A 21,741-nucleotide genomic window follows, 5' to 3' on the forward strand; every position below is an offset into this window, starting at 1 on the left:
TTTAACACCAATGATGCTAATTATCTGATGTCTTGGTGCTACCCAAAGACACTGGTGTCCTTAAGAATCCATTGTAACAAAAACATTATTCAAGTTACTCGAATAGCACACCCCACGCTACACACCCTGCTGAGCCCAAAGTCCTTCTGCAAGGAAGTTTATAAAACAAAAACTCAGGAAGAGGTTCAAGGATCCTGTCACAAATACATATGCTAATGTTTTGCCTTTAATTTTATGACCAAAGTGAGGATAACTGGGTTGTAAGGCCTCAAGGATAAGACCTGGTAAATGTAGAAGAGCCCCCCGTCATACCAGAGAACATCTAAGAGGGAAATCTGCCGAATTCTTCTCTAAGACGACTTGTTGCATCGGACAAATCGGTCATGAAACGAAGGGGCGAGCAGGGGGTACGGAGAGGCAGGAATACCTGTCCCAGGCACATCCGGGAGAGCAAGAGCAGAGGACTCGGCCTCCTCTTCAAGATTAACTGTAAAGTACTTAAAAAAAAAAAAAAAAAGGAAACCATGGAATAGAATACAGAGCCTAGAAACCAATACATACACACACACACACACACACGTGTGGGAACGCGAGACCAGGCCCCACAACCACAGGGACGGGCACACTGCTGAAGAGCCAATGCTATGGGGTCGGCTATCAACATGGGTTACAACTGCTACCTTACAACAGCCACATCATTTAATTTCAGGGGAATTAGCACAGACAGTTTTTAAACCTCAGGGAACAAACGAAATTTTACAAGAAAAGAATGATAAATCTGACTAAATTTAACTGGAAATTCTGTACAATTGAAGACAGCTACAGACCACGTTCAAGTCCAGCCCTGTACTGGAAGCAACCCTGTCACAGATAAAGCATTATGATCAATAAAAACACAAGTAGTCCAAGAGAAAAATAAGCATATAGATAAGAAATTCACAAAATAATGACCAATAAATATATGAAATGAAGCTAATACTGTCGGTAGCCAGGTAAATGCAAGTAAAAGCAAAGACCTACTGTCTCAGAGCTCCGACTAGGAAACTTGAAACCTCTGGTGAGACGGGCATGGTGGTGAGGAGGAGGGGGAAACCGGGTTCTCTCCGGGGCAGACCTGCACACGGACCACTCGAGAGCAGTGTGACAACGTCCACGGCCAGAGAGCAGCAGTCTCCTGCCAGCAATTCTACCTTGGGGCACGTGTCCAGAACACTCAGCCCATCTGCATGAGAACACATTATCAGGAATGTTCGTGTGCAGCCCCAACCAAAATGGTGCAAGGAGGACAGACACGAGCAGCTGGAACGGCCGTCCGTGGGGGAACTGGTGAGTGAGCTGGTGCTGTGCGATGCTCAACGGCAGTGATGGCGCGTGAAAGAGCAAGTGACGAAACACAACATACAACAGCACATCACCAATATAAATGTGTAAGAAACTGCTATATATTATTTATGGGCACAAACACGTACCCATAAATATGAAGTGGTCAAGTATAAACTCTTAAACGGGAAGGAATCCAACCAACTTCAAGTTACCAGACTGGCTCCAGGGAGGGACAGACGTGTCCTCAGGGAGGAGTGCGAGAGAGGGACATTTCATTTCTGTAGACTTAGAAGCAAGCCCTGACCTGTGTGGCTCAGTGGGCTGGGCGCCGTTCCACAGAGCGGAAGGGTGCCAGTCCCATTCCTGGTCAGGGCACCTGCCTGGGCTGTGGGTTTGGTCCTGGTCAGGGCGCACAAGAGGCAACCGGTCGATGTTTCTCTCCTTCCCTTTCTCCCTCCCTTCCCCTCTCTTTAAAAATATATGAAAATCTTTAAAATAAAGTGAAATAAAAATGGCAAAATAGTTTGTGAAGAGTAAAAGGGCATTTATGTTGTATTATTCTGTACATCTGACATATTTTGTAATTAAAAAAAATTTATGAGCACATGATATAACAATCAAATAACATTAATTATTCACAGCAAAAAACTTTAGTAATAACATTAATTATTCAAGCCACAAAAACTCAAATACATACATTAGAGCATGTGATAAATAAGAGTTAAAAATAAAATCTGAAATTTGCAGTTTACATTGGGGTTTTAAGTTAATAATTTGCTAATGGGTTTTGAATCTCATGCAATTTTAAAATGTCCATATGCCAGAATTTCAAGAGATGCTCTCTAGAGCCACTGAAGGTATATAAATAAAACTTTATTGTGGTATTCTGAATCTCAGTCTTATTTTGGAAAGCTTTCTCTTTAGCGTATAAATAGCAACACACTTCACAGGTATGTGTACAACTCCCCAATATGTGCGTCCAAAGGCCTAAGTTCGAGGAGTGGGTGCCCCACCTAGTACAGGTTTCACAGAACACGGGTGCCTGAATGTCACCGGGGCAAACATTTTGAGGCTCCACCGTTCCCTTCTCTTTTCTACTTGGGGTTTGGGTCAGGAGCCAGGAAGTAGCAATGCTGCAAAAGTTAAAGGCAGGCTCCTATTACAGAACAACAATTAAAGAAAAAGTGTGTAACTTTCACAGGAGTACCACAATCCTTTGGGTTAGTCCCTATGGCAGAGAGAGACACAGTGAGAGAGAGTACTTTAAGAAAGGGGTTAAGAAGAGGTAGAAGAATTCTGCGGTCTGTCCGTCACCTACTGCTCTCTGAGCCTCGAGGCTGCCAGGGTGACAACTGCAGACAAAGCCCGGGATCCGGCGGGGGCAGGACCCCGCGCCTGCGAAGGCAACCCCAGGGTCTGCGACCCCCGGGACACTTCTGACACACTCCCACCGTGCCGACTGCAACCACGCACCCAGGTGATGGCAGCCAGTTGTTTCATTTGACAGGAGTGGCTTTTGGCCAGTGGCACGTTTGCAACAGAGGTGATCGGCTGATCCTTCCCGAAACCCTGCTGCTGGGTGAGCCGGTCGTCGCCCACACCATGGGAGGCTGCAGCAAAGCTCCCCCAGTCCCAGGCTCCCACACTGCGAGTTTTGGGCACAGTTTCTGCGGGGACAGGCCGAGGCAAAAGGCAGGTCTCCCCTGCGGCACTTCAGCCCGTCACACTCCACTTTACAGTTCACTTGGTGCTAAAATTCTTAACGTGGCTGGAAAAATTAGCTCCCTCAAATCTAATTTAATGTGACTTTGGCCAGTAAACAGCGAAATTCGCTTACAAAATTGAAAGTGGTCTATAGCATTTAAATATTTTTGTTTTTTCCACCCGTCTTAAGTTTCATAAACGCTCATCCCCCCGCCCCCGCCCCAGTCCACGGAGGGCCGCCACCCTCCGGGACACAACCTCCTACGGACGCCTGTTCTCTCAAAGCCTCCCTCTCTGGGCTCACTCGGGGCAGTGAGACGCGCGCGGACGGTCTGCCGTCGCGCGGCTGGGGGCACGGGTGGAGCCTCCGAATGCCACGGCCCCGAAAAACGGGGGCCCCGCACGGCTGGGATTTCAGAGCGCGCTTCCAACACCGTAAGTCAAACTGTATTAATAGCTTAGTGTCACTTTTGTCATTAAAATAATCTACAAATATCAGAATACTAATTTTGTTGCCGTAACAAGTGGTAAAACACTCGTAGGTATAAATCACCCCTCTCAATTCGCCTGCCTCACTGGACTGTTCTAGAACATGGATCAATACAACGCTCTCACCAAGTCCAGGTCTGTAATTTAGGGTTCTCCGTATTTATTTTTAAATATACAAAGAGATTAGACTATTAATATAAATATTTCCTCTGAAATATGTAATATTCACATGGAAAAGAAAAGAACTCTAAACACTTACAAAGCCACCTACAGGTCAGGGGCCGGCGGTCGGACGTCACACCGAGCAGCAGCCGTGGCTTCCGGCCGCAGCGTCACTTCCGGCCGCAGCCCCGGAGGGCGGCGCCCAGGCCACGCCCCCGCTGCCCCGCAGGGGCCGCTTCCGGAAAGACACCTCAGAGAAAGGTCTCCCGACAGAGTGGACACGTGGATTTGTTGCTCGAGGTAAACCATTTATACTGGGGGAAAAAAAAGTTTTAAATGTGAAAACTTTTCAAAGCTTGCATTTTACATAAAGTAACCTTAAAACGCCACCGTAAAACACGGGGAACACTCGAAAGGCTCGCTGCTCCCCTTCAAGTCCACAGCAACAGCGCGTCCCGAGCAGCGCCTGGCCCCGCCCCGAGGGCCCCGCCCCCCGAGGCCCCGCCCCGGAGGCGGAGCGGGCAGAGCAACTGGCGTCAGCGCGAGGGGCAGAGGGGCGCACAGCCCTGCGCTCGGATGCCAGCTGGCCCGCAGCCCCACTTTTTTGTCCGCTCCTAGGTGCCACAAGACCAGCTGTTGTGTCGGTGCCGAGAGCTGCGTTAGAAACACCCAATGCTTACAAGGCTCCCATCAACTACAGCTGAGGTTGTCTTCCATCGTCTTCTTGTCCAAAGCCAGACATCACAGATAGATGATGTGTGCAACAATAAATGTTCATTTCTTTTCAGACTCACCAGGCAGGCTGAGTGGAATTTCTTCTTGCACGTTCTACAGGCCTTTTTGGGAAGAGAATAGTTGAAACCGTGAATGACTGAAAAGCAGATCATGCAGTCTTCGACGCCCTCGAAGCGCTTGTCCACATTATTTTTCCACAGCGCTAAGCCCTCCATGATACTTCCATTCTGTTAACAAGAAGAAAGACAGAATAAATGTACACTTAACCAATTAGTCACTTTCACTCGGCTTCAAAAATTCTACCCTGGCTGGTGCAGCTCAGCAGGTTGAGTGCCAGCCTGTGAACCAGAGGGTCACTGGTTCGATTCCCAGTCAGGGCACATGCCTGGGTTGCGGGCCAGGTCCCCAGCAGGGGGGTGCGTGAGAGGCAACCGCACATGGATGTTTCTCCCCCCCTCTCTTTCTCCCTCTCTGTTCCCCTCTCTAAAAATAAATAAATAAAATCTTTTAAAAAATTTGACAGGTCTTTGAAAGTACTGGGATTTCAATAATCACAGGAGAGCTGAAACATTAGACTAGGTCAAAAGACATTCATCTGTCCAGCATCGTACAAAGAAATTCCCTCTCAACAATGTCCTTAATTCCTTAATAACACACATTTTCTACATCATCTACAATGTCAATGAAGTCAAACCAATTTTTCTCCAACACCAGAAAGAGAAAATTGTAGAGCCTTAACAAGGACACCAGGCTGACAGGCACAAGCTGTTTAGGCATGGAATCTGTGCTCATCCAAGAACCTGTAAGGTCCCATTCCACCTCAAGCAGAGAGGTGTATTCTAGGTTCTGCTGTCGCATCCCGCAGCAGCTCAGCAGCTGGAAACCCACCTGGTGGGTGAGGTAGGTGCTCAGCTGCAGCATCCAGTTGCGCCACTGCTGCACCGCCACACCCACACGCCGCCCACTCCCCACAGCGATGGAGCCCAGCGGGTAGTTGGGAGGCAGCTGTATTATCAGCTCAATGACTATGTCCTCGATGGTGTAAGTGGCCATGACCTCTCGAGTAGCAGCTCGAGCTTTGACCTGCAACACATGAATGGTGATATTTGTTTTTCCAAATTTCTTCTTTTCCCTTCATTCAAAAATCATTTCCATAGGTTAACTATGAGAAGTGAAAATTTCCATTCAAAGAAAACACAGGTAAACACATTCATGTATCTGATTGCTATATTTAATAAATACCTAACATACAGTTTTCCTTTGGCATCCACGAGGACCAGCTGCAGGACCCGCCCCTCTTGCCCCCCCAGAACACAACCTACAGGGCTCCAGTCCCTGGTTCTGCATGTCTAAATCCCTGGAAACCAACTCTGCTTTTCCATCCAAGGCTGGCTAAACCTGTGGATGGAGAACCCACAGATAAGGAGAGCCAACTGTATTTTATAGAGATTTTACGACATTCAAAGTTTGTTTTACAATACATTGCTCATAAAACATTGCATTTTATTATATAAGGTTGACCACATAATACTCGTAGTTTTTGAATAGAAATGATAATAATTACTCCTTGTCTTCCAACATATCAGGTGCGAGGTGTGTTTGGACGTCTGTCACGTCTTCCTGTACCACAGAATTCTCCTGAATTTATAGTCAAACATTTATACCCAGTTTTGGTCTTCGTATATAGTATTGCAAACTCAACATAAAACACAAGTGACCACCCTTTACAAATATATTCTTCAGATTTTCCTATTTCCAGGCTAAAGACCTACCGTCTTCAATTCTCCCTTCTGCTCTCCACCAGCCGCATGTCTGAATGAACCCCCACCCAGCTTCCATCCCCACTGACACTGCCTCGCTCAGGCCACCCTGTGCTCACAGCAGCCACCTCAGTCTTCCCACAATGCTGCGGCCCAGGCCTGCCACCCCGGCTTCCTAACAGAGTCACAGCAATGTCGCCTGATAGCTCAGACCCACCACAGCCTCAGGAAACTTCTCAGAGATTAAACAGGGACAACTACTTAAGGATACTGCCCGAGGCCAATCCCAATGTGGTCCTCACTCACCACAGGGGCTGCCTGTTCTCTGACCTTCGCCCGCAGGAGACCCGCTCTGCATGAGCGCTGGGTGACTCTTCCTTTCTGGGACAGGCACAGCCGTGCCATGTGCTGCTGCCGCACTGTGTTCTCCACATGGGATGCCTGTCCACACGTGTTCCCAGAACAAACTCCTGCTCACCTCACAGTGGCTTCCTCCAAGAAGTCCCCCCGCCGATGACCCCCCCACCGCACTCACAGAGCACCCTTCCTACCCACGTGCCATTGTCCAGTTCCAGTGCAAAACCCACAGTCAGTGTTTCTCCTCCCTTGCACTGGGTGGCCTGACCCCACAGCTGGCACCGGGCCCTGGTGTCCATCCGGATGCCACAAGACAAGTTTCCATGAACCAATGAGCACTGGGGGACTGGGCTGGTGGCTCTGTACCGCCCACGCGTCAGCACTGGGACCTGCCACACGAGAACCAGCAAGTACAGTGGGCAGTTCTTGCGGGTCCTGGTCCCGTGGGCACACTGCGGCCAACATCAGACTCCACATTTAAAACTACCTTCCAAGCCCTGGCTGGCGTAGCTCAGTGGATTGAGTGCGGGCTGGGAACCAAAGTGTCCCAGGTTCGATTCCCAGCCAGGGTACATTCCTGGGTTGCAGGCCATAACCCCCAGCAACCGCACATTGATGTTTTTCTCTCTCTCTCTCTCTCCCTTCCTTTCCTCCCTACAAATAAATAAATAAAATCTTAAAAAAAATAAAAAAAAATAAAAATTAACTAAATGTCTTTCTAAAAAAAAAAAAAAACAAAAACTACCTTCCCAGAGCGAACTCAGAAGCACACTAACCGTCATGCCGTTGAACAGCTGCGTGCTGGTCTGCACAGCAGAGATCTCCTGGAGAGAGAGCACACTGCTGACGTACTTGCTCGTGAACCTGTCCACGATGTTGAAAACCCGCTTCTCGCTGCTGTTCCACCACAGCCGGACCATGGCAGGCAAGTCCTTCAGGGTCATGTGGTAGACCGAGCACGCCAAGTGTGGAATGTGGTACGGGAGAGTCGTCATTTCTGAGAAAACGGCAAACTCCGAGTGATGTGTATTTCGTATATACAGTAACAGACTAATATGAGTCTTTTCCTTAGAAAACCCTAATTCCTCAACATGAGTGCTACAGCTCATAAAAAATTACCAAAGAAACTAAAATTCTACAGTATTAGCTTTTCCCTACGTATCTAAAATGAACCCTTAGGATGGCAAAAAGTAAAAGATGATCCAAACTGACACTGGAAAGTCTGCCCAGAAACAACATTCAGATTTCACATGAAAAGTCACAAATACATGAAACACACAGAGTGATGCAGGACGGACAATGGAAGACGACAGCAAGCTGGCTCCCCTCGCTCCCCGCATCGCTGCTGCGCCTGTGGTGGTCCGGGATCCCACTCAGCCCCCCTGCCCCACCCTCACTGCTCGAAGGCATTTACAAAATTGTCCTTCAGAATCGACGACAACACACTAGTACTGCCAGATGCCTGTCACCTTAGCTAAAATCTGAGCTCCCACACTGAAGGGAGTGCATTTTACTCATCTTTGTTTCTCCTATAAAACATTGTCACACAACAAATACTTATTTATAGAGTAAAAGATAAGTCTCAGCAAACTAGGCTTTAAACACTTGTAAAATTTTCAAAAACACACCCACCAATCTTGCCATATGTCCTACTCAGAGAAGCACGGAAATCCTTGCACTTGGGCCCAAGACTGGGGCCGTGCCCCACCCACAGGTCTGAACCTCGTGGGATTCAGGAGAACCACACACGCGCGCCTCACCCCTCACTGACCCCTGATGCTCAACTGCAGCTCTTCCGTGAAGAAAGTCTTAGGTTCCTTGCTAGGGAGCTCAGAGGCTGCCTCTGCACAGGTCGGGTTTTCTGGCATGAGCCTGAACAGGTGATAGAGCAGTTTGTTTAAACTCTTTGTTTTCCGGAGGTACATTGAATACAGAGCCCGAAGCTGGGGGAAAGCAAACATGTGTTAGTAAACCTATTAAAACAAGATAATTGATAGATAAGAACAAATCAAAGTACAACAGACTGCCAAACAGCGCGACACAAAACAATTAATGTGAGCACTCAGAACTGCATCCAGGAATTCTACCAAAGGGGTGCCATGTTCCGACCCTCCCTGTGTGCCGTCCGACGCACCACCGCCTTCCCTCCACATCCATGAGCAGACGTCATCACCACCCCTCATCGTGTGGTATGTGCTTCTAATACCCTCCTGAAACCACCTTCCTGTTCCCACCTTCACCTCCCCAGAGACTCGTTGACCATCCCCACACTCCTTCCACACCACAGTCCTGCATCCTTCCAAATCGTGCCTAAAACTAATTCCATTTCCACGGCCGACCCCACCCTATACGAAACACTCCATCCCGCTTCAGGACAGAGAGTGTGGACCAGAAGTTCAACATGTCTTCTTTCATAAATCAGGAAATTTCACACAAAAATATGGATTTCTGTTTCTTAAACTAGGAGAACCTGGCCCCATGGACCATGCTGCAGTCCCTGGGAGGCCCAGGCTTTAGAGCTCCTTGTCCCTCAGCGGCACCATGGTTTTCATGGGCTCACGGAGACACCACAGCTCTCTGTACCTGTTTTACAATGATTTCTTCCAGCTCCTCACAGGACAAAGGCCCCATTTTCCAAATACCATGGGTGCTCAAATACAGGGATCAAGCCATGGGATTTGGAATTGATTCTTTTTTTTTTTTTTTAAGATTTTATTTATTTTTAGAGAGGGGAAGGGAAGGAGAAAGAGAGGGAGACAGACATCAGTGCATGGTTGCCTCTCGAGCGCCCAGCACTGGGGACCTGGCCTGCAACCCTGGCATGTGCCCTGACTAGGGATCGACAAGGCAACCCTTTGGTTCACAGGCCAGCACTCCAGCCAGGGGTGGAACGGAGTCTTAAAATATCTTGATCGATGTACCTTTACAATGGAGAATTCTGGCAGACACTAATGTTACCAAGTAACCAAATTCGGTGTCACCAATGAAGGATACACCGACACTCTGCGCCCCCAGAGGTGAGAAAATGAGGACATGTCACCATGGTGGGGAGTGGTGGTGTCGGCACTCTGGTGGAAAATTAACCAGAATCTAATCATGAGGCAACAATCAGACACATCCAAACTGTAAGACAGTCCACTAAATCACTTACCTGCAGAATGAAAGCAAAGAGAAGAAAGGTGGGGAGCTACAGGCTAAGGAAATACGGCAACAAATGCACCCACAACCCTCAACTCCATCCTCCACAGAGGTGGGGAAAGAGCTGTAATGGACACTGACTAGGAAATTTGAATGCAAATCAGTACCATTGCATCCAAAAAGTTTGAGGGTAATAATTATATTACTTATGTGTAAATGTATCCTTGTTCTTAGGGTATGCGTATTGAAAGACTTTTGGTAAAGCATCATGGTATCTTTGACTTACCGTCAAACAGATTAGCAGGAAAAAAGTAAATATGGAGAAATCATGCAAATGTTAAAAATCTGTGACTGTAGGAAAAATGTATGTGACTTCATTGAATTATTCTTTTAATTTCTCTATAACTGAAGTTTTTCAAAATACAAAGTAGAAAGGAGCCCTGGCTGGTGTAGCTCAGTGGATTGAGCACGCGCCTGCCAACCAAAAAGCTGCAGGTTCAATTCCCAGTCAAGGCACATGCCTCAGTTGTGGGTCAGGTCTCTTGGGGGGGGGGGCGGGCACATGAAAGGTAACCACACAGATATTTCTCTCCCTCTTTTTCTCCTTCCCTTCCCTTCTCACTAAAAGCTAAATAAAATCTTAAAAAAAAAGAAAGGAAAGGAGAATTAAAAAAAAATTAATCACAAAGATTGAGACATAGGTAGACACACTGTGCCTCTTCGTACAACCAAGATAGGGATAACAATTTAGAAACAGAATAACAACCAGAACTGACAGAAAATTGAACTGTATGGAAGTCGGACAACCAAGGAGTTAAAATAGCCACGTTCATCCAGACCGGCAGGAGGGGCGGAGTCGGGAAGCTGGGCGTGGGTCTCGGCACAGACAGCAGAGAGCATTGGAACGGAGCACAAAAGGCATCCAGGGCGCACAAGACGGCAGTGGGTGGACTCTGGGTGCACAGGCGGCAGCTGGCAGACCCTGGCCGAGGGGTGGCAACCAGCAGACCCAGCAAGGCAGCAATTGTGAAGCAAGGCACTGTGTGCAACCCAGGGTCCCAGCGCCGGGAAATAGAGCCTCTGGGCACTGACTGAAAACACCTGTGGGGGTTGAGGTGCCAGAAGAGACTCCCAGCCTCACAGGAGAAAAGTCGCACAGGGTGCACAAGCCCACCCACATGGGAATTGGCACGAGGGGCCCAGTTTGCTTGAGGGGAGCGGCGGAAAGGACTGAGGTCCGACGGAGAGTGGAGCAAGCACCATTGTTCCCTCTTGGACCCTGCCCCCACATTCAGAGTCACAACCCAGCCACTGGGGTGCCTCGCCCTGGGGAACACCTAAGGCTCCGCCCCTCATATGTAACAGGCACGACAAGGCAAAAAAAAAAAAAAAAAAAAAAGATGGCTCAAATGGAAGAGCAGATCAAAGCTCCACAGCAAATACAACTAAGCGACCAAGAGATAGCCAGCCTATCAGATGCACAGTTCAAATCACTGGTGACTAGGATGCTCCTAGAATTGGTTGAATTTGGTCACAAACTAGATGAGAAAATGAAGACTACAGCAAGTGAAATGAAGAAAAATGCACAGGGAATCAATAGTGATGGAATGAAAGCTGGGTCTCATATCAATGGAGTGGACCAGAAGGAGGAAAAAAAACATATGATCAGAAAAGAATGAAGAAATAAGAATTCAAAAAAATGAGGAGAGGCTTAGGAACCTCCAGGACATCTTTAAACATTCCAAAATCCAAATTATAGGGGTACCAGAAGGAGAAGAGGAAGAGCAACAAGTGGAAAACTTATTTGAACAAATAATAAAGGAGAACTTCCCCAATCTGGCAAAGGAAACAGACTTCCAGGAAGTCCAGGAAGCTCAGAGAGTCCCAAAGAAGTTGGACCCGAGGAGAACACACCAAGGCACATCATCATTACATTAGTCAAGGTTAAAATGAAGGAGAGAATCCTAGAAGCAGCAAGAGAAAAGGAGACAGTCACCTACAAAGGAGTTCCCAGCAGACTGTCAGCTGATTTCTCAAAAGAGACCTTACAGGCAAGAAGGGGCCGGAAAGAAGTATTCCAAGTCATGAAAGGCAAGGACCTACATCCAAGATTGCTCTATCCAGCAAAGCTATCATTTAGAATGGAAGGGCAGATAAAGTGTTTCTCAGATAAGGTCAACTTAAAGGAGTTCATCATCACCAAACCCTTATTTTCTGAAATGTGAAAGGGACTTATCTAAGAAAAAGAAGATAAAAAAAACATATACAGTAAAATGACAGCAAACTCACAACTATTAACAACCACACCTGAAACAAAAACAAACTAAGCAAACAATTAGAACAGGAACAGAACCCCAGAAATGGAGGTCACGTGGAGGGTTAGCAACAGGGGGGTGGGAGGAGGAGAGAGGGGGAAAAGGTACAGAGAGTAAGTAGCATAGATGGTGGGTAGAAAACAGACAGGGGAAGGGCAAGAATAGTATGGGAACTGTAGAAGCTAAAGAACTTCTGACACATGGACATGAACTAAAGGGGTGAATGCGGGTGGGAGAGGGTGTGCAGGGTGGAGGGGAATGAAGGGGGGGTAATGGGACAACTGTAATAGCGTAATCAATAAAATATATTTTTAAAAAATTAATCAGACATCAAATGGGCTTCTAAAAACATAAATGTTACCTAACAATCACACTCCTAGGTGTACAACACAAGAGAAGTGAAAACATGTCCACACAAAAATCCATACATGAACATTCGCAGAAGCTTCATTCACAACAGCCCCACATGAAAGCAGGAGTGCTCACCAACGATGAATGTGTCACACTCACACTGTGGTTTATAGATCACATGGGACAATACTGTCCAGCCATATAAAAAGGAACCCGGCGCTGATACATGCTGCAACATGAAAGAACCATGAAAACATGCTATGTGAAATAAGCCAGGTGCAGAAGGCCATGTGTGGGAATGTCCACAGCTGGCAAATCCAGAGACGGACACAGACTGGGGGTTGCCAGGGGCTGGAGGGTTGGAGAGGCGATAGGAAGTGACTGCAGATGGGTGAGGGTCTCCTTTCCTAGTGCTAAAAATGGTCTAAGGTACATAGTGGTTTCAGTTTAATCTGACTTCACTAGGAGTTTTTGACCAGGTTTAGGACCAATTAAGGTTCATTTCTTTAAAATTCTGTTATAGGATCCATCTAGATTTTATTTATTTATTTACTTACTTACTTACAGATTTTATTTATTTATTTTTAGAGAGGGAAGGGAGGGAGAAGAGAGAGAGAGACAGAGAGAGAGAGACACACACACACACACACATCACTGTGCTTTTGCTTGGGGCTGTGGCCTATAACCCAGGCCTGTGCCCTGACTGGGAATCGAACCTGCGATGCTTTGGTTTGCAGCCCGAGCTCAATGCACTGAGCTATGCCAGCCAGGGCTAGATTTTATTTATTTATAGAACCCTTCCAATCACTGCTTTTAGGGCATCACTCTGGTTCATCTGTCCACAGCTCTGCGCAGGCTGCAGGCTCACGCAGGCGCCCGTTAACTCCTTGCATCCCTTCCATCTCTAGTTCAGTGGGAAAGATGGAGCGTGGCCAGTGTCCAGATTTATATGTAAAATGACAAGACCAAAACTCCCACATACACATACTGGCCTCAATTCTCTGCAGTATTTTGGACATCAACAATATTTTAGGAAACAAACGTAGCACATTGGTGTAGTCACTATGGAACAGTATGGAATTTCCTCAAAAACTAAAAATGGAACTGCCTTTTGATCCAGTGATCCACTGCTGGGATTACACCCTAAGAATCCAGAAACACCAATTCAAAAGAACCTGTGCACCCCAATGTTCATAGCAGCATTATTTATAGTAGCCAAGTGCTAGAAACAGCCTAAGCACCCATCAGTATATGAGTGGTATATTTACAAATAAATGGAATACTAGAATCAAAAAATGGTGGTACATTTACACAATGGAATGCTACGTAGTGGAAAGAAAGAGCTCCTACCCTTCGTGACAGCATGGATGGACCTGGAGAGCGTAATGCTCAGTGAAATAAGCCAGGTGGTGATAGAAAAATACCATATGATCTCACCTATAAGAGGAATCTAATGAGCAAAATAAACTAACGAGCAAAATAAACCAGAGGCACAGAAACATGGGACAGACACTGGCCAAAGGGGAAGGAGAGGGGGGAGCAGGGAAAAGAAGGGGAAGGGTCTAGTGAAGGAACATGCATGACAACCCATCGACATGGACAGTGGTGTGGGGACTAACTGTGGGAGCAGGGGTAGGCTGAGTGGAGGAGGGCAAAGGGGGAAAAATCAGGACAACTGTAATAGAACAACTGAATACATACATATATACATACATAACTGAAAAAAAAAAAAAGAAAGAAAGAAACCAATGTTAAAGCCCAACAGTGAGCTCTTGCAGTTTGTCATCAGCAAACAAAACTAGCTCAGGGCACTCTGCAGGCCTAGAGAGAAGGCCAGGGCCCCCACAGCCCGGTCTGCACTGCCTCTGTACCGTGGTTTCCCCCTCAGAGAGGCAAACGCTAATATGCACATGCAGACACATTTGTGCTGAGACATGGGTCATTTCCAACAACATAGCTGTAATTTACGCATTCTGAAAAATCACATCGGAAATGAATACCATACTTTCAAAATGAAGTGATAAACGAAGTCTTGACCTGTCAAAGAAGCTTGATTACAGTGATTCAATCAAAGTTTGATAGAAATTTTTAAAGTCAGTATCTGCCTAAAACAATTAAGAAAAAAAAAGGAGTAGATTTTCCAAGCTTTCTTCCTAATCATAGGTGATGGAGACATCTGGTGCCTGCAGAACAGTTTGAGCAAATTACAACAGGCTACTTTCAGCATTTAGGGATAAAACTACATAGGTAATGCTTTATAGCTCTTTCTCTAAAGCCTGATTTTTAAACGAGGTAAATTTCCTTAGGACAGGACGGTCAAAAGCTGCCCCATACTCACTGACCTGAGAGGAAGACGCTTTGAAGAAAGTCAGTATTAACTTCCAGGTGAGGAGGTAGCCCAGGACATGGCAGAAGTCTTCGCTCAGTGGCTTGATCGTGACGATCTGTCCCACAGGAACAGACCCCAGGACGCTATCCAGCAAGTCCTCCTGAGTGCTGAGCAGAGACATCAGCACCCCTGGTGGGGACCTGTGAACAAGGGGCCAGCACAGTCATCCTCACACCTCACCCCCTTAACACACAACCACACATGTAACCCTCACAGTCTAGAAAAACCTTCTCTATTTTCCGAACACCAAAGTCTCCCTTTGCAAACTCAGCTTTATCTCCTAATTTCACATAATGGTAATTACAGAACTTAAAAGATATAAAATATACAAATATATATGATTTATAGATAAAAATGTATGTATTGTACATATTTTTATTTATAAATATGTAAATGTAAAAGATATATGTAATACACTAAAGTAACAAATATTACATATAAAATACTTATAAATATAAAAAACATGTAACATGCTGTAACAGTATAGACTCTAAAAGTTACCACTTAAAATTCCTTTTAGAAAACACCTATTTCAACATTCTGTTTTGTAGATGAAAAAAAAAAAAATCACATACCCAGAAAAGCTGAAATGACCATAGTCCCTCAGACAGCCAAGTCCCACCAGGCCCTCTCACACTATAACGGTGTGGAGACCACACGAGCTTCCATTGTCTCAGGAAGTTCATCATCAATTCACACCCATGCCAGGTAAGCATGGCCATCATGGAAGTGTGCACTCACCACCACTGCCAGGTGAACTTCAGAGACTTGCAGCCAGCGAAACCCTGGCGGAGGGCAGGAACCCTGCCGAGTGCTGCTCTCTCCTCTCACCCATGTCCCGGTCCCCGTGCTGCCTCCTCCTGCCCTCACACCTGGGTCTCCCCGCTCCTGCACGCGGGTGTCTCCACTGACACCACCCTCACACCCCAGCCTCTCTCTCTTCCAGGAGACAAGTCACTAGGCTTCTCAAGCACCGGCTCAGCTACCTCTCCCTTTCCACGCCGCCTGCACCTGTTACGATTCCTGGGATGGTCTCTATTCCTGCTTGCTTCTGTGTATACTTTATGCTTCATACTAGTGCCAGTATCAGCTGGTGATATCCCATCTTCTACCAAATAATGCCCAAATCCTAAAAAAATGTCATTTTTAAGTACCCTTCCAGCTTCATCTTCCGCTACACCGCCGCCTCCCCCAACTCCACACACTCATTCGTTTATTCTTTCCCTCCACAAATGAAGACCACTCCCGAGTCTGCTCTAGGCCAGGGGCCATTCTGGGTGTCATGCAAATAACCGAGAAGAAACAAAAATCCCTGTCTTCCCTGAGCTTAAGTCCCGTGGAAGAAGACACAGACAATAAAAAAATAAGTTACGTGGTGACGGCTCGACATTCCCAGCACACCCTGAGCACTCGCACTGCCCCACCTTTGTGCTGGGGGCTCCCTGCACTTGCATGGCCCTCCTGCCCGGCCGGCACGCTGCCCACCCTGAAGGGCCCAGCACAGCTATCTCTTCTGCAAGACAGTCTTCCCGTCCTGGTGCACAGCAGCGTGGCCCCATAACTTGCCACTCCTCCTTTTTTTCAGCACCTGTCACACATGCTGGCTTCTACTACAGGTGCTACTGTCTGCCTCAGACTGCAAGCTCCTTAAGAACAAGAACATCTATTAAACGCTGTATTCTTCTCTCAGCATTTGGTCAATACTTCCCACAAAACAGGTGCTCCATTGATATTTTTGGCCACAAAAGATACCACGTGGCCAAAAAGAATTCTTTACTAAATGGTAGCAAACTGAAGCCCTGGCTGGCATAGCTCAGTGGATTGAGCACGGGCTGGGAACCAAAGTGTCCCAGGTTCGATTCCCAGCCAGGGTACATTCCTGGGTTGCAGGCCATAACCCCCAGCACCCGCACATTGATGTTTCTCTCTCTCTCTCTCTATCTCCCTCCCTTCCCTCTCTAAAAATAAATAAATAAAATGTTTAAAAAAAAGATATTTGTTTAAAATAGTAGCAAACTGAATATATGATTTAGGAGCAATTAAGATGCGAGAGGACCGATCCTTCCTGGATGAACGCTGGGTTGCACTGATGTCTACAGATGGTTGTGACAGATCCAGGAAGTGACAGGCACTCTGTGCCGAGAGCTTCTGCACAGCCTCCGTCTTCAGAGGCTGCTACAGGCGAGACAGGTTGTGAGAATGTAACAAAACACACTATTAAAAATCTTACAGGGCTGGCTCTTCCTCTTCATCTCCATCTGACTTTAGATTATCCTGATCATACTGTGGTAATTCTGGCATCAACCTGTAAATTAGAACATTATTTTAAATTATTTTATTTTAAATTGTCCGTTGTTAAAAATTATGCTTAAGAGCAGAAAGACCAATACTTATCTAGTAATAAAAATATTCTTTAATGTTTTCTGAAATAACTACCTATGGCCAGGACTATCTAAAGATAACTCTGGATGGAGAACAGTGAACCCAAAGACCAAAAACTTGGCATTGCCTGTCATTAAAAAATGCGTGGTCAAGTTTACTTTGTTTTCATTTTCTTTTTAACTTTGAAACTTTTAAAAAAGTCTTTATTTACTTATTTTTAGAGAGAGGAAGGGAGGGAGAAAAGGGAGAGACACATCAATGTGTAGACGCCACCTGTGCAACCCCCACTGGGGACCCATCCCACAACCCAGGCATGTGCCCCAACTGGAAATAGAACCAGTGACCCTTTGGTTCGAAGGCTGGTGCTCAACCCACTGAGTCACACTGGTCAGGGCAACTTTGAATTTTTAATGACTAAGAACTAAAACCAAATACACACTCTCTCTCTCAGAGCACTATGACACCAACTCAGAGCTCTTACTTGTACAGCATGTGATAGGCAGCAATCTGCACGGGCCGAGCTCTGAAGAGGAGCAGTGGGGCCAGTGTGTCCAGCAGAGTCTGGAGGTGCTCCGGCAAGTTCGTTTTCTGCCCAGCAAGTGACACTGCAGGGAGCTTGTGACTCAGCAGATGATCTTTTGTGATGTGCGTCAACGTTTCACACATGGGCTTCAGCATCGCATTCTGATAGGATGTTTCAGATGTATCATTGCTCTGCTCTGATGACAAAAAGGAAAAAAGTGTACATCCCAAAACAAAAGGAGCAATGCGGCTTGGGCTTGAATGACTCACAGATAATCAAATGTTATTAGAGAAAATGACATAACAACTTGACAGACATTAACCCCTTGCAACTGGAAACGTAAACTAAACACACATAACATCAAATGATCTCAACTGTTCAATGACTTCCAGCATCTCATTTTTAAAAAGGACAGAGAGGTTCAAGTTACAAAGGACCTCTCTGTGTCGTCCAAGTTGCTGTCACTATAATCTGCAGTGGCCTTGGATGCCTTGTCATTTTTCAAATCGGATCAGGAACTGAGCGCATGGTACTTCTGAGGGGCCTGGCTTTCTCTCTGGTCTCTTCTCTATTTTGCACTGTTTGACTTAAACATCCAAAGACATTTTGAAATTTTTGATAAGTGATTCATTCTTAATGAATCTCCCTTTTTTACTTGCCTGTAACAGTAACCAAAAGAGGTAAGAGCAAACTGTGGATGCCTTGGGAAAAAAATTCTTTCCATTCAATGATCAGATTTTCAGGGAGGTAGCCCTCGGACTCTGGAATTGTGGACTCGAAAAAGGCACTGAGCTCACAGGCCAGATCGCAGCTGACACAGGCAAACAACTGGACCAGGGGCACGTGGCACAGCTCGTGGTTCTCGATCGTGGTCTGCAGAAAACCGAAGGTACACAGGTCAGCAGACCTCCTCCAGAAAATAAAAAATCAAGGCAACACAGAAGTCCCTTTCATTTCTCTACGTTTTATAATCAAAAGCAACTGAAGTATAGTCTCAGAAGACATTATACAGTTTACATCAAAATTACTTTTTTCAAATCTAAGTAGTACAAATTAGAATCAACCCATTTATTTTGAAATGCTTTTTATTTCTAAAACTACAAAAGAAAATAATATCAATTACCAGTTACCAAGTGAAACATATTAAAAACACCATCTATAATCTTCTCAGGAGCCCTACTAACTAGGCATTATTAAATTATTTTAAAATATGGAGACTGAGGCTCAACTAGGTCAAATTAGGAACCCCAAGCCACATAGCACCCAGCCACGAGCAGGCGGAGCTGAGGTCCAGGCCGACCCACCCCGCCCAGTGTGCTGCAAGGGAGCCCACAGCAGGGACGCAACCGGCTGCTCTGGGCCAGGACCACACTGGCTCCCTGTGAACCCGTTTGGCCTTTGAGGGTTACTCTGGCCACAGTGACACCTGGGCCTCAAGAACAGTGAGAATCAGAAAGTCCAAAAGGCTGGCCACGGAAAGACGAAGCCAGCAAGGGCTGTGCGGCAGCTATTCCATTAACCTGAGCCAATGGGGAGAACCGTCCGACAGCAGCTCGGAGCCTGGTCACCGAATGACACTGGCCGACATCAAAGCTGTCGTTTCACTGTCAGTGAAACTGCAGAGGGCGAGGAGCACACAGCCACAAAGGCGCTGATGACAGCCACTGGGTAACACGACTGGCTGACAGTTTCGGACCGAGAGCCGCATGCAGACCCACGGGACGCAGGTGACCCCACCTCAAGCCAGGCCAGCATGCAGCACAGGACGAAGTCCCACTCGTTCTCAGACAGCGGGGGGGTAGCAGCACTTGACGAACAGGGAGAGGAACCGCATGATCTCTATGTTCACTGTCAGGACCTCCGGACCCACTTCAGACAGGTTACTGGGATAGAGACAAAAGCAAAGTAAACAAAAAAGCATGAAAGAATTATATAGACAGTCTCTTAGAAATATCCTATTTTAAATCTTATATTCTTATAAGACTGACTTAGGTGTCTACCATCCTATTACTTACAAAGCTGTGACTATAAACTACATATTCTATGTCCAGGTTGTACACAGGGAGGCAAACATAGTATAAAGTATCACCTACCAACTGAGAAGGAAAAGGTCTTCATAGTCTACCTTCCAGCATATCAGGATTCTCAGTATACCATGTAATACCTCTGCATCATCTATGCTTCCGGTTTGCAGACAAGAATTTAAAACGGCAAGATGTCCAAAACCTCCTATAAAAAATTCAAAATTCAAAATTCAAAAATTTTGCCCTTGCTGGTGTGGGTCAGTGGACTGCCTGTGAACCAAAGGGTCACTGGTTCAGTTCCCTGTCAGGGCACATGCCTGGGTTGCAGGCCGGGTCCCCATTGATCAACCGATTTGAATTCAACCTATTTCAAATCGGTTGATCAATGTATCTCTTGCACATTGCTGTTTACCTCTCTTTCTCCCTCCCTTTTCCTCTCTATAAAAGTAAATAAGTAAAATCTTAAAAAAAATTTTTTTAATTGTACTGCTACTAAAAAAGTCTACTTTCACAGAGATTAGAACTCTCTTGAAGTTCCGGGGGTTGAAGGGCTGTTAGAAGTGCCAATCCCCATGCAGCTGAAAATCTGCATGTAACTTTTGCCTCTCCCAAAACTTCCATCATCCCTCCGAATCTGTGGGGAACTGGTTCCAAGACACCCCACTCCATGACACCAAAATCTGTAGACGCTCAACTCCCGCACACAAAATCGCCCGGAACAACGTGGAGTCAGGCCCTCTGCATTGCGGGTTCCCCACTGCAGAAAGACAACACTGGGTGCACGCAGGGGAACTGGACCTGTACTGAAAAAAACCTGTGCAAGAGGGGACCCGCGCAGCTCAAATCCGTACTGTTCAAGGGCTGGCTGTGTAATGCCTTTACTCTTCCTTTAGAGGCAGAGAAAGGCGTTTTTTCTTTTTTAATCTGGCTCGCAAAATAGAAGAGACTCATGGTACAGGGTAGGCAAAGGTAGTTTACAGTTGTTTGTATGGAAAAGACAATAATAATAATACAAGAATAAACTGTTTCACGTACTCACAACTGTAAACCTACTCATGCCCTCCCCTGCATAACCAGAAATAACTAATTCTGTCTCATCAGTTGGGCTGAAAGAGCAAATCTGGTTGTCAAACATCAGAAACATCTGTCCTCCTTCAGTGCCCCCCATGCCTGGCCTGCGCAGGGCTGCACACCTTCCAGGCAGGGGCACCGCCATCCACCCCTGCCCCCACCTCTCTGCCGTCCTGGGTGCAGCCTGTACTGGAGACATCACCTGCTCCCACCAGGTGCCCCTCTCCTCTGTGCACTTGGGTCAACTGCTTCCTGCTGCAGAACCGCCCAGAAAATTATTGTTGGCACGGGCCGGTCCTGGGTGTCAGTGTGGCCATGCCTCCAATGCTTGCTGATGGCGTAGCTTCTTCCATCGTTTCAACCCAGGCTGAAGAGACTGAAGCTCGTCAGTCAGGATCACACCAGGGTCCCAACGCTGTACTGGCATCTGCACACCCCTACCTGACCTCATCTCAGAGGACAGCCACCATCCAGGAGGCTGGCGTCTTCCAATGGTGCTCAAGACCCCACCCTCTCGCCTCCCCCTCTGCTCCTGGGAACTTGCCCAATTGTTCTCTTGATTTTCTATCCCTCCTCCTCCTCACAAGTACTTTCCCTTTGACCTTGTCATTGCCTCCAGCTTCCACCTTCTCACCAAACCCTTGAACCAGGCGGTCCGCCCACACCTTTTCAGAACGAGTCTCTCCACAACACCAACCTACACTCTTGGTCCCTAATTTTATTCGACCTTCTGTGGCATTTAACACAGGCAGTGTGCACTACCTGAAAGTTCTCCTTTGCTTCTCTTTCATTTTTGTCCTTATTCTCAAAGAATAAGTCTAGTCTCTGGCCTAGTCTCTGCCCTGCCTCCCCCATCCTTTAATTCCATACTGGTGTTCTCTTGGCAGTGTGTCTGAACAAGCTCACCCTCGTTTACAGACTTCATGCTACCCACAGCCCGTGGCCTTTGGTGGCTGGACTGCTGCTACCCAGTCAGTGGCTTGCGGCTTCCTGGAAGTCTCCATCTGAATACTCATTC

The 21,741-nt window shown here is 46.6% G+C and overlaps 1 protein-coding gene across 1 annotated transcript in view; it reads right to left on the reverse strand.

The window, feature by feature from the left end:
* Nucleotides 1-3,654: 3,654 nt before the first annotated feature.
* Nucleotides 3,655-21,741, reverse strand: part of LTN1 (listerin E3 ubiquitin protein ligase 1) — a 48,379-nt gene continuing 30,292 nt past the window's right edge. Inside the window, 12 exon segments of the mRNA XM_028503892.2 lie at nt 3,655-3,992; nt 4,473-4,640; nt 5,302-5,496; nt 7,307-7,527; nt 8,302-8,473; nt 14,677-14,863; nt 16,954-17,028; nt 17,587-17,824; nt 18,288-18,501; nt 19,366-19,428; nt 19,430-19,511; nt 19,722-19,857. Of these exon segments, the coding sequence (XP_028359693.1) occupies nt 3,930-3,992; nt 4,473-4,640; nt 5,302-5,496; nt 7,307-7,527; nt 8,302-8,473; nt 14,677-14,863; nt 16,954-17,028; nt 17,587-17,824; nt 18,288-18,501; nt 19,366-19,428; nt 19,430-19,511; nt 19,722-19,857 (1,814 nt within the window). The 3' untranslated portion in view covers nt 3,655-3,929.

Source organism: Phyllostomus discolor, chromosome 2 (assembly GCF_004126475.2).
Source record: "Phyllostomus discolor isolate MPI-MPIP mPhyDis1 chromosome 2, mPhyDis1.pri.v3, whole genome shotgun sequence".
NCBI lineage: Eukaryota > Metazoa > Chordata > Mammalia > Chiroptera > Phyllostomidae > Phyllostomus > Phyllostomus discolor.